The sequence below is a fragment of the Malania oleifera genome, chromosome 1 (genome assembly GCF_029873635.1).
Source record: "Malania oleifera isolate guangnan ecotype guangnan chromosome 1, ASM2987363v1, whole genome shotgun sequence".
In the NCBI taxonomy this organism is placed as follows: Eukaryota; Viridiplantae; Streptophyta; class Magnoliopsida; order Santalales; family Ximeniaceae; genus Malania; species Malania oleifera.
This window is the reverse complement of record NC_080417.1, coordinates 45,752,243-45,766,449: the sequence shown is the minus strand read 5'-3', so window position 1 is coordinate 45,766,449 and position 14,207 is coordinate 45,752,243. Positions and strand designations below refer to the sequence as shown.

Sequence of the window (14,207 nt, the reverse complement as noted above, 5' to 3'; positions counted from 1 at the left end):
CTAGTCTCTCTAGATTCATCTGAATTGAATGCTGGATCTCCATTGCAAATACTGAGATTTGGCCCAAAACATTAGCCACCACATTAGCCTTTTCCGGGTGGTAATTAATGATGCAGTCGTAATCTTTTATCAGCTCTAACCATCTCCTCTACCTCACATTCAACTCTTTCTGCGTAAAAAAGTATTTCAAACTCTTATGGTCAGTAAAAATTTCACACCTACCCCCACAAAGATAATGTCACCAAATCTTTAGTGCATATACCACCACTGCCAACTCCAGATCATTGGTAGGGTAATTTTTCTCATATTCTTTCAACTGATGTGAGGAATATGCTATAACTCTCCCTTGCTGCATCAGAACACAGCCGAGCCCTTTATGCAATGCATCACTGTAAATCACGAATCCATCCTCACGTGAAGGAATCGTCAACACCGGTGTAGTGATGAGCCGCTGCTTCGGCTCCTGGAAGCTTTACTCACATTCATCTGACCATTCAAACTTTACCCCTTTCCTGGTCAATCTCCTCAGTGGACCAGACAATTTAGAGAAACCCTCTATGAATCTACGGTAGTATCCAGCCAATCCCAGAAAAATTCTAATTTCCTGCACATTCTTTGGTTGTACCCAATCTACTACCACCTCGATCTTACTCAGGTCTATTGAAATACCACTCCTGGAGATCACATGTCCAAGGAAGGTAACCTCTGCGCTAGCTAGAATTCGCATTTCTTAAATTTCGCAAACAATTTCCTTTCCCTCAATATCTGAAGTACTATCCTCATATGTTCCTCGTGCTTCTCTGGGTTCTTTGAATACACTAGTATATGATCGATAAATACCACCATTAACTGATCTAGATACTGGTGAAATACCCTGTTCATCAAATCCATAAACACTATAGGAGCATTTGTCAGTCCAAACAGAATAACCAAGAATTTGTAGTGGCCATACCGAGTTCTGAATTTCGTCTTAGAAACATCCTCTACTATGACCTTTACTGGATAATACCCTATACCGTAAATCCATCCTCGAGAACACTTGTGTCTCCTGTAGCTGATCAAACAAATCATCGATGTAGGGAAGCGGGTATTTATTCTTGATAGTCACTTTGTTAATTTCATGGTAGTCGATGCACATTCTCATCGACCCATCTTTCTTTTTCACAAATAATACTGGTGCTCCCCTGAGCGACACGCTGGACTGAATAAATCCCCTATCCAACAGTTCTTGCAATTGATCCTTTAATTCTTTTATTTCTACCAGTGCCATTATGTCTAGTGCTTTCAAAATCGGCGTTGTCCCCCGTACTAGATCAATAGAAAACTCTACCTCACGATTAGGAGGTAGTCTCGGCAAATCCTCAAAAAAAACATCAGGAAAATTCCTTAAAAAAACATCAGGAAAATTCCTTACTATCGAGATATCCTCCATCCTCAACTCACCCTTTGGTACCATCTTTACACAAGCCACAAAACCCTAACAACCATCTAACAGCAATCGCCTCACCTAAACGGTGAATAATAACTGTGGTGGAGTACGCACACAAGACCCCACAAACCGATACTCCGGTCCCCCTGGAGATCTGAACACTACCTCCCTTTGATGACAATCTATACTGGCATAGTGAGCGATTAGCCAGTCCATACCCAATATCACCTTGAATCCATGCATATCCAAGACAACTAGATTAGCCATTAAAATTCTCCCCTGAATACACACCGGATAATTGCTAAGTTCTTTATCACATATCCCCACAGCTCCTGTTGGTGTAGCCACTGACAAACTGACACCCAACTGCTGTGTTTCTAACCCATAAAATTTAACATACTCCCAGACGATAAAAGAATATGTCGCCCTTGAATCAAATAAAGCAGTAGCTGTATAATAATAGAATTGAAATTGTACCTGTCACCACATATCCTACAGCCTCTGCATCCCCTGGTGTCAATGCATAGACTCGAGCTGGGGCAATATTCCTCTGCTGTCTGTCACAGGGTGCCTAATAACCTCCTTTGTGCGGTCTTGGAGCAGGCACTGTCTCCGATGGTGCATGACAATCCCTCGCTATATGTCCCAGCTAATAACACCGATAGCAGACCATCTCCCTGAGCCAGCATTCACCCGAGTGTCTCCTATAATATGAAGGACAAAGAGGGGGCACCTAACCGCCCTGTATAGCTCGATCTCTCACTATCTGTCTCCGTCCACCTCTACTGTCTTGCCTCCTCCGTGGCCTTCGACTGGACTCAGCCTGAACATCTGAAGATGCAGGCCTCTTTCCCTGACCCTGCACTACAGTGCCTCTCTGAAGGGCTCCCTCAATTACTGCAGCTCTATCTACTACCTTTGCAAATGTCTAAGCCCGAAAACCTATAACCTGCTCAAACAGACTCTGCCTTAGACCCTTCTCAAATTTTTTTTCCTTCTTCTCCTCATCAGGTACTAAATAAGAAGCAAACCGAAACAACTCAATAAATTTCTCTGCATATTGTTGTACTATCATCAGTCCTTGCGTCAGATATAGAAACTCTGTTGCCTTTTCACTCTTGACAGTAGTCGGTAAGTACCTCTCGAAAAATATCTCCTTGAAGCGGCTCCACGTCATAGCTACAAGGTTCGGTCTCTGCTCCTCCAACAATCTCGCTAATCTCCACAAGTGCTTTGCCTCCCCTATCAGCTTAAACGTCACAAACAATACTCTCTTCTCATCTATACATGGCAAAACTGTTATCATATCCTCTATGTCCTGGACCCTGTTCTCAACCATAAGTGGGTCAGCTCCTCCAGAAAATGACGGGGGTCCCATCTGTGTGAACTACTTAATCGTGCAGCTTCGATCCCCTGAACCTCTAGCCATCTCAGCCATCACTTGCTGGGTGACACTACGTAGTACAACATCTAGGTCTCCTCCACCCATACTGGAAGGCCTTGCATCATCACATCCAGCTTGTGCACTACTACTTCGTGGATCCATCCTGCAAGGGATATAAAACCATTTTAGAACTCTATCATCACAACTCACTATCACACACAGAATACCAAAATCCACAAAATATTTCTCTATACACATTTAACTATCCCCATTTAAGATTCAATCCTACCACATAGAAACATGAACCAGTGATAGTATCTATGATTTTCCAGAAGTTGTCACCCAAGGAAAAACACAAAAACAACCACGAAACTCCTACCTCCAAGTCGCAAGATAGAACCCTAAATTCTAATCTCATCCTCTAACAACATCTGACTCATATCTCATCAATATCCATTCCTATACTCTGGTATTTTTTTTCGTTGTTTACAAAAGTCTATAGAACCTAGCAAACCTAGGCTCTGATACCAAATGGTGACACCCCGATTTTTAATACTAATTTTTTTTTATATCCTTATGAACCACACATATAATCACATATCGGCCACGTCAACCATTGCTACCATAATACATAACCCGATCCAAAAGTGGAGAAGCAGGTATACAATCACATCCATTCACAACACTAACAACGGAAGTCATTTCAAACATATAACATACATACGACAACGAATACACATACCAGAGTACTACCATCCACATATACAAAATGCACAAAAACTCTAGGGGAATCATACCTCCCTAGCTCAAAATACTCACCCTGACTACTCAGGGTGTCTGCTCCCCACTATCTTGGAGCTCTATCATCGGGTCTATCTCAATTTCCTGTAATATTTAAATGATTGGGTGAGACACATCTTAGTAAGATGGAATGAATTATCTATAGTGTGTGGCAATATGAGTTCATTATATCATAACATATAAGCATACCAGTGTTAGTATTATTTGAGAAAATATACCATTCCACATTTACTATCATATGGATATGTGAAATAAGCTTTCAAAAAGCATTTATTTCCATTTTACTTGCAAAGTTCCTGAGAATAGGGAAGCTTACTCACCAATACAAGCGGCTTCCCTCTGCCTTGATATCGTTTGCAACTTAGCACGATTAACTCGGGTTCAACTACAGCTAATACTTATCAGAGCACTCACCTTACTCAGTAAGCCCTCAGGTGGTGTGTTTTACTTCGCTTTAATTATTTATTAACTCACACTATTCATTTCTCATTTCATTATTGTTCCCATTTTCATGTTCATTTCCATTATCATTTTTTATTTCCATTTTCCATTTTCATTTTTTTTCCATTCCCTTTTCATTTCCATTTCCATTTCCTTATTTAGCTCATGAGTGTCACCATATTGAAGTATCCATGTCTGTACTCATGGCTACCTTGAGGATTTCGCACCACGTCATGCTTCCCCCCATGAATAGGGTTGTGTGGCTTGAAGGCTGGACCTAACCGCGGCTGGTCGACTCGGTTAGGTCAAATATCATCACATATCTCATGTATGTAGTACAATGGGCTAACCAAAGCCCTAACCCAGACTCAGGGGGCACAACAACTCTACTATACGGCTCAATCTACTATCACGCCACATGCTCCACGAGCCCGTATGGTTGCACTGCTCCACTAGCAATGATACCGTGCTCTCAATAACATAACCCATCATTAGGGTTTCCATATTCATCCATTAGGGTTTTCACTACTACATACCAACAATCATTATATGGTATTGGCATTTCATCCATAACATGTTTGTATTCCCCGTGCGGAATTCCACATTTCATTTCTCACAATTGAGTATTCATATTGCAGAATTAATGGTGCAATATTCACATTTCACATATTTACATTTCCCATAATCATATTTGACATTTTCATATTGAAGAATCAACATTGCAATATTTTCATTTCTCATATTCACATTTCTTATTGTTGACCCTATGGGTCATACCCAATTTTGATTATGATAAATACTCAGGTATTTAATGTATGTCGAGTTGATGTATAGGTTTATCTTGACAATATCATATGATGGCACTCAGAGACCCAGAGGAAAATGAAGACCCTAAAGACCCTAGTTATATTTTATTTGTTGTAATTTCTATTCAGGTCTGTAATATTTAAGTAGGAAAGGTCTGTAATATTTAATGCACTCCATGCATGTAGGAACTACAAAGCTCAAAGACCTTAGTACAACTCTAGGTCCCTACACATCACTTGAAAATCAAAAGACCTTAGAAAGACCTTAGGGATTACCCTTCGGTCGACCGATGCTGGATTTTTTCGGTGTCTTCAAAAGGAACTAGAAATGACCCTAGGACACTCACTCACTCACTTGTATGTGTTAGTCTTTTGAATAGGGTGTTTGTTGGCTGAAACAGAACCGAAATGCACTAAATGTGCACACTCGGTCGATCGGCGCTTCATTTATATTTTGCCCCTGGTCGATCGACCAAGGATAGGGTTAATTGGTTGGCCACAACCCGGTTGACCGAATCTTGCAGTTTATTTGGCCCCGGTCAACCGAACACCCCAGGGGTCACCTTTATTGACCTCCTGGTCGACGGAGCATATTTTGAATATCACCAACCTAGTCAATCGAGTTCCCACGTATGGGAACTCAACGGTCTGGTCGACCGACGAGCTTAGTTCAAATTGACCCTAGTCGACTGAACCTCGCAAGAATGGGAAAATCACCTTTAGACATATAAGTCTAGTTGACCAAACTCTCAGTTTATTTCTAGCCTGGTCGATCGAACCCCAAGAACTTCGGTAAACCAAACTTGTCCTAGTCGACTGATGCTCTCGGGTTGTCCCATATTTTTTTACCACAGTTAAACTTTTAAACCGGGTTAATTGGATTAAAAAAATGTTTAAAACAATATTAATAATACCCTACATGTCCTAACGGCTATAATTTTTACTATATTTATATATAGGCCCTCATTTGCAAAAATTAAAACAAGATTAGGGAGTTTGATTACGAAAATTTTTCTCTAAATTTTTGAGTGCCATTTCTTCATACACATCTTATATACTCATTCTTTTATCATTCCCTTGTCAAATCTTTCTGAGTGAGTACATATTGAGTAATCCCACAAAGCTATAACTCTCATTACATTTGTTGATATTTGATTTTCATATTGAGAGTTAAGCAAAGATTTTCCCACAGATTTACCTTGATAAATCTTGTGCTGGGAAAACTCTTTAGCTTGAGGATCTTTGCATTGTCATTGCAAGATTCCTTGAGTAATTATTTGTGTGTGCAAAATATTTTTCAAAGCTTATTTTTCGAACAACTCTTGTGCTTGATACAATTTGAGAAAATATTTTTGAGTTCATTTGAATAATATTGTTAGCATCTTTGAAACACTAAGCTGCTATTGAGATTTCATATACTTTCCTTTCAAAGATTAGCTTGCTTGAACACTCTTGTGCTTGATTAGATAAAGTCATTATATTGAGTGTAGATTGCACATATACACCACTGAACTTATAGTTCTTACATGTTTGGTGTGGATTGATTATTACTTGCACGTATTGGGTACATATATGCTTTACATGAAAGCACAATCACTGTACCAACTTGATTGAGAAAAATATTGTTGTATTTCCAAGCACAGGCCTGAAGAGGGAGACTAGCCCTAGTAAATAGTCCCGAATTGGTTTAGACCCGGTTAGGAAAGTTAGGTGCACCATCTTGTTAAGGTGTAGGTTGAGGTCAGCCCCACTAATTGACCTGGTTGTAAAAGTTGAGGTCAGCCCTGTGCTAATTGACCTAATTGTAATTGGTGCCGCTCCACCCGTTAAGTGAGCCTTTAGTGGAATCCTTGGTCTTGCGAGCTAGAGGCAGGAACGTAGGCACAGTTGGCCGAATCCCAATAACATATCATGTGTCTGTTTATATTTTTGCACTTTATATTTACCACACGTGTATGTTATTGTGTGAATGATGCGCATGATTTAAATTCCACATATTTTACTTATCTACGCATTTAGGTAGACTGACCCTACTTTGTGAATATACTGTTGCTAAACTAGTTGAACCTAGGGAAGAAACTTTTAAATACCCAACTCGCCCCCCTTTTGGAATACACCAACTCCAACAATTGGTATCAGAGTCTCGTGGCATTGACTCAAACGTTTTTGCTAAAAGATCGAGATTGCTTATATTGGTGTATCCCCATTCGGAGAAGGACAGTCACCTATTAGTCCTCCATTATTTTGTCGTGTTGATTACACCACCTGGAAATTTAGAATGACCATATTTTTAAAACCTATGGAATGGAGGATCTGGCTTGTGACTGCTAAAGGAAGACGTGCACAAATAAATGAAACTGATTTTAACATGATTAATTCTAATGCCATGGATTTATTGTACTGTGCTTTAGATGCTGATATTCTTCATGAGATTATGGCATGTAGTAGTGCACAGGAAATCTGGGATGAACTAGAAAAAAAATATGGAGAATCCCAGGAGAAGGAGATCGTAACTCCTCCAAATGCTCCAAGCTCAAATGATTAGAAGGAGGTAAATCATAAGCTAGAAATCAACGATGAGGTATATGATTCTCACTCTAGCTCGTTTGATGATTATTGTGATGAATATTGTGATGTATCATATACTGAATCATCTGTTGATAATACTATTAATGATGCATGCAATGATTCTCGTGGAAAATATTGCAATATATTGCATGTTGAATCATTTGTCAAACCTTGTGATAATTTTGTAAATGATTCATGCGATGTTTATTGTGAAAAATCTTGTGATGAATCATCTGATAGCTCATGTGATGTTTTGGCTAAAAATGCATGCAATGATTCATATAATAACTATGACATATCTTATGATGAATCATGTGCTGAATTGATAAATCAAAGCATGCCTTCATATGAAAAGTTAGATAAAACTTTATTGAAAATGAATAAATTTCTAGCGAAGTTATCGAAGTAGAAATCCATTTTGAAAAATGAAAACAAAAGCATGACAAAGAAATTAAGAAATATGAAAGATTATTATGCCATCTTAGAAAAGATTAAAATTAAGAAGATATAGAAAATTATCTGCTTAGAAGAAGAAATGGATGATTATTTTAGAGTTTCACTCGAAATAAAAAATGAAAAGAATAATCATAATAAACCCTTAAGAATTAAAAAGAAAAACATTTTCAAGAAGGGTTCATCCTTTAAATCCAATTTTCATGCCTTATTGAGCAAAAACAGAATAAATAAGTATAATATTTTATATATATTCAATACCTGCTTATTTTGCAAAACTATGTGGCATGTATGGTTTAATTGTTTACTCAGAAGTGCCAGAGGCTTAGAAAAGGAAACTAAATGGATAATCATGAAAGCAAACCTCGTAGGTCCAAAGGAAAAATGGATTTAAGTTAATATTACTTAATTATTTAATGCTTCCTTAGATCCTAGGTTTAGGTTTAAGGGGTTGTGATGACTGTAGGTTTGAGAAGTGATTGTTGCTTAAAATGAAAATCTTAGTATACACACTCACTAAACTATCGTTATACTATGACTCTTTATCCACTTCCAAATGGACATGACATCTATGCCTAGTAATTAATTCTAAATGCTTAACCCATGCTAACATGAAAATCACAAAGTTAAGCAATTGTTGTCCACTGCATAGAATTGAGTGTTAGGGTTCTATCTTATATCATATATCACTATTCCCTAAACTCACTTTTGAATATGAAAAACCTAAATCAAAATTAAGTCATCACTCTAGACTTAAACCACTATTGATCATAAGTGATTAACATATAATAAGTGTGTTTTTCATAAGACATCTTGCTATGATCAAGATTACAGGCAACCACTAAGGGATTCAAGTCTTATTAATTAAATCAAAATATTCCCTTTAAACTTAAAACATAAAAATCCTCTAATTTTGGGTTCTCTCATCCATAGGAAATCTTTACCATACCATGATCATATCATGTAGAGATTTTGTCTATTCTGTGCTTCGTATACTTGATTATAATTATAATCATATCTAAAGGATACATACCACTTTCTAAAGAGCTGTATTCAAAATTCATATCCTCCACAATGCTCTTTGCTAGAATAAGTTAGGACATATTCTTTAGAATGCTTATCTTGTACATTGCCCTACTTTTGAATACTCTTCGAACATAACAAGAATTATAATCTTTAAGAGTATTTAATCTACTTCACACGCACATCTCTCAAAACGCTAAGTCATATCCTTTAGAGCTTCATATCCTTAGAAATAAGTTAAATGGCTAATATGATGGCCATAGGGTTCAACATATATGGAAATGCAATAACTAAGAAACCTATGCATGAATGATAAGAAAGAAAAGCCATTTGAACTTGGGCCTCTATCATATATTGAATTTCATAAGTAAAGAGACATACGTTGGCTTGTGACCCTGAAGAAGTATTGCATGTGAATCTTTGGTTCTCTAAGCCTAAGCATGTTTAGCCAAGATTAAATCACGAAAAATCTAAACACTTGGCTAAGTAATTAGAAAATGAAAAGGCATAAATTGAATAAGTGCATAACTTAGGGGGAGCATTTTTCTTCATGAATATATTTATACATTAAATGCTGTCATGATTTTTATCTTTTATGCCCATATGCATCCATATGAAAAGCACTAAATTCCTACTATTCATTATGCATAAAATGAGTATATCTTCTAATGGATAGTTTATCTTTTGTTGATTGCTACCTGATTGTATGCTTAGTTTAGAATGTCTCTTGTATGATAGATGCAGTTGATGATAATTGCATGCTGGTAGTGGATATAGGTTCTCGTGTGCCTTGAACTGAATTGTTGACTCTATGAGTCCAATTCGATTTTGATAATGACAAATCACTTGGTATTTGATCTGTGCATTGAGTTTGTGAATAGGAACTATATTAAGCATGCACAGAAGGACAACAAGTCATGGAATTCATAAAGCAAAGCATATATATATATATATATATATATATATATATATATATATATATATATATATATCTTGGCAAGATTCATGGAACTCAAAGAGTACAAGTATCAAAATGCGAGCGGCAAAGTTTAAGAACATCTTGGAAATGGGTACTTAGAGCTCATGTATTTACATTTTCATATGATTTAATTTGAGGCTCAACATACCCTAGAATGACTTTAGGATTCATGCATTTCATGTATATCATTAGGGGACTTTCATGGACCTTGAAATACTTATAAAACCATGGAAAATATGTTTTATAAAAGACCCAAGAAGGAAAGCAAAGAAAAATTTTAAATTAGAAAAGAAAAATTAAGAAAATGGGAACTTGGGCTACCTAAACTCAACCTCAGTCGCCCGAAGAATTTCTTCAGGAGCCTGAAGATTAAGTGCAGTCGCCTAAAGATTTAATGGAAAACACAGAAGCTAGCCGAGGCACTTCGATCGCTTGAACTAAGGACTTCGGTCACCTGAACTCAGGACTTCAGGCGCCTGAACTCGCCACTTCAAGAACCTGAACCCCTCTTTAGGCGCCTGACCCTGTATTCCAAGTTAAATTTTCAAAGCCTTAAGGAACTTTGATTGCTTGGGCTTCGACCTCAGCCGCCTGAACTTGCGGGAAAACTTAAAAATTTAATTTTTATTAATAGAACTTGTGAGCTATCTCTTTGATCCAATGGTAGAGATTAATCATAAGGGTAAGACACTATATATACTAAATAGCTAAACCCTAGAACAAAGTGAAGACAAAAGAGAAGATCAACGTAAAGAGAAGAATACATATTATTGAGAAACTTGCTCTTATTGTTGTACGATTGCCTACACTTTAGTTTCTACACGTCATCTTTGGGTAAATCACATCAGAATATCTAAAGGGATCTCAATTATACATCTTGTGCTTCAACTTGGATTGAGGTTTGGTTAATTCATTTAGTTTTGTTAGAGAATCTCATGTCAACATTTGTTTTGATATCTTTAGAGAAGTTTGATATTGAGTTTGCACATTCATATAAAGATTGTTTTTGACTAACTCAATACTTGAGAAATTTTTTTATTTGGCCATTGTTTAAAGGTGCTTCATTCAAGTGTGTTCTTAGTTTAAGGTTGATATTTTGAATACACCTAAAATATTTGAATATATATATGTATATATATATATATCCTTAGAGGTGCATAACTATCTATATATATATTGAAGGATATTTTCTGGAAAACAAATATTAAGTTTGTTGATCTTTGGTATTATCATCTTAGAGATAAATACATATACATATACATATATATTATATACACACACACATTAAGTCAATACTATCAAGATCACATTGAGTTTGGAATATTTAGAGAAATATAGTTTGTTTGACAAAGTTTGTTTAACATCTTTGCAATCTTCAAAATTATTTTTTATATTCAAAGATTTAACCTAAGTTCTCCAAAGTATTGAGTTATACAAATATTTTTGGAAGATTTGATAAAAAGGGGTTTGTGTGTTGAAGCATAGCATTCATAAATGATTATATCGTTTTATACATTCTGAGCTTCAAGTTATATCGTATGTTAATGTATTAGGAATTTGAATTGTACTCACGAGCTTTTTTTTGGAAGCATTTTTGAGTGTTTTTACAGATTCTATTGTATTCACGGTTCGGTGTGTGAACCGGGATTGAGAAGAGAGTTATATCTCTTGTAAGCAGTGGAGTAGGAGAGAGTTGTGCCTCTTGTAAGCAGCAGATTGTAAGGGAAGCTCCGTCCCAATTTAAGGAGCAAGGATTTTAGTTAAATCCTTGAGTGGTTGCTCAAGGTGAGGACGTAGGTCAAGTTGGCTGAACCTCGTAAAAACCGCGTTTGTCTTCTCTCTTCCCTTTACTCTTTACTTTCCGCACTACATTTAAATTGTTTGTATTGCATGTGTAGGTAGAATAACATTGCACACAATTAATTGAGTAAAAAGAACTCATTAGTAAAATAAATTTAATTTTGTAATAAATCCTTGAAATTGATTAGTTAAATATAAAAATAAGGATTAAGCGGTAAATAGATTCAAAAGGTAGAATAACATTGCACACAATTAATTGAGTAAAAAGAACTCATTAGTAAAATAAATTTAATTTTGTAATAAATCCTTGAAATTGATTAGTTAAATATACAAATAAGGATTAAGCGGTAAATAGATTCAAAGAAATTTTAAAATACCTAATTCACCCCCACTCTTGGGATTACACCTAATTCAACAATTGGTATCAGAGTGGGTTTACAAAGACTTAATAGTTCTTGTGTAAAAAGATCACATGGCACACATTGGTGTAACTCCATTCAGTGAGGGACACACATCCACTAGACCACCAATTTTCTATGGTGTAAATTACACCTATTGGAAACGTAGGATGAGCATATATCTATTGAACATAGATTGGAAGGTATGGAAAATAGCGACTAGGGGAAATCACATTCCCATGACAGCAATTGATAAGATCAATGTACCTAAAACTGAAGATTAATACACAAAGGAAGAGTGGAAATCAGTACAAATCAATGCTACTACCATGAACTTACTTTTCTGTGCATTAGATGTCAATGAATTTAACAAAGTAATGTCATGTAACTCAGCTAAAGAAATCTGGGAAAAATTAGAAGTTACATATGAAGGCACTAAGGAAGTCAAGGATAGTAGGATAGACATGCTCACTAGTGAATATGAAGCATTTGGAATGAATGTTGATGAATCTATACAATCCATGTACACTAGATTCACACACATTATATATTCCTTAAATGCACTTGGAAAAACTTACCCTACTTATGAGTTGATTAGGAAAATACTCAGGGGATTACCTCCAGTGTGGGAAACAAAAGCTACAGCAATAGCAGAAGGGAGAAATCTCAAGGAGATGTCAGAGGACGAACTCATTGGATCGCTCATCACCTATGACCTGGCAATAAATGAGAGGAAGATTGAGCAAAGCAAAGCCAAGAAAACCATAGACTTAAGGCAACATCTCATAGCTCTAGTGAGGAAAGTGACTCAGAATCGGATGATGAGATGGCCTTGCTTACAAAAAAGTTCATAAAGTCCTTGAAAAGGATTAAGAAGTTCAACAAAAAATTCTGGAACTCTAAATTAGAAAAAAGGAGAGTCTAGCATGAAGAAAAAGAAGGAAAATCCATCAACTTGCTATAACTGCCGAGAGGTTGGACATATTAAGCCTGAATGTCCCAAGCTAGTGAAAGTCTCAAAGAAAAAAAAGAAGGTGCTGAAAGTCGGTTGGGATACACACAACACTAGTTGTTCAGAATCTGAATCCAGCGACGATGAGATTGCCAATCTGTGCCTAATAGCTCAGGATGACCTTAAGGTACAATCGTCTTTTTCATCATCTTCATATTATTCTAGTGATTCTGAAACTGAAAATGACATGATTTCATATGATGAACTAAAACAAGAATATCTATACTCTATTAAAATGCTTGAGAAGAAAACAAAGAAAATCTCTGAGTTGAGAAGCAAAGTCAAAGAACTTTCAAGTTTAGTTGAATACCAAAATGAATCTCATGCATCTTTAATAAAAGATAAAGATTTGAAAATTGAGAAGTTAGAAAAGGATTTGAAAGATAAATCTGAAATTATTTGCAAATTTACTGAAAGACAAACAATTTTGAAAAGCTCCTAGGATCTCAAAGAAATTCCCTAGAAAAGGAAGAGCTTAGTTTTAATGGGAAGGAAAATCTAAAGAAGAGACATCTTTACATGGGTTATTTCACAAGAGAGTCAAAGTCATTTGTTCCAACTAATAATTATCATAGAAATACTACATGCTTTAAATGTAAAATGTTGGGCCACATACAATTCGATTGTCCTTTCAAAATTAAAGATGTTAAAATTAAGAAAGTATGGAAGGTAAAAGGAGAATCTAGCACTAACCCCCCTGAACTCAAGAAAATCTGGGTACCAAAGCAAGTTGTTTGATTGTGTTTTGTAGATATGCTTAAGATCAACATCCTCAAAAGATAGATGGTATATGGATAGCGGGTGCTCACGTTACATGACCGGGGATAAAGCAAAGTTCACATCCATCACACCCAAGGATGAAGGGTTTGTCATTTTTGGAGATAATGCTAAGGGAAGGATCACAGGTGTAGGTAAAGTTGGTAATAATTCTTCATTAATTATTGATGATGTTTTATTGGCTGAAGGTTTAAAGTACAATTTGTTGAGTATAAGCCAACTGTGTGATAAAGGTTACAAAGTATCTTTTGAACATGACAAGTGCATAGTTGAACACAAAACTGATAATAAAATTGTTCACGGTTGAACGTCATGAAAACGTATATACCACAAGCT

General features: G+C 36.2%; 1 protein-coding gene across 1 annotated transcript; it reads right to left on the bottom strand.

The window, feature by feature from the left end:
- Positions 1–2,162: 2,162 nt before the first annotated feature.
- LOC131160275 (uncharacterized) lies at positions 2,163–2,807 on the bottom strand. The gene is made up of 2 exons (XM_058115788.1): positions 2,379–2,807; positions 2,163–2,288 (listed from the first exon to the last, which is right to left on the bottom strand). Exons 1-2 carry the CDS (start codon positions 2,805–2,807, stop codon positions 2,163–2,165), a joined length of 555 nt encoding a protein of 184 aa, XP_057971771.1.
- Positions 2,808–14,207: the final 11,400 nt, after the last annotated feature.

Bases quoted from the DNA above. Each gene is read 5' to 3' on its own strand.
- LOC131160275 (XM_058115788.1), bottom strand. From the start codon at position 2,807: ATGGGACCCCCGTCATTTTCTGGAGGAGCTGACCCACTTATGGTTGAG. The intron at 2,289-2,378 runs GTTATAGGTTTT...ACTGTAGTGCAG, and splicing joins GGCAGAGTCTGTTTGAGCAG to GGTCAGGGAAAGAGGCCTGC.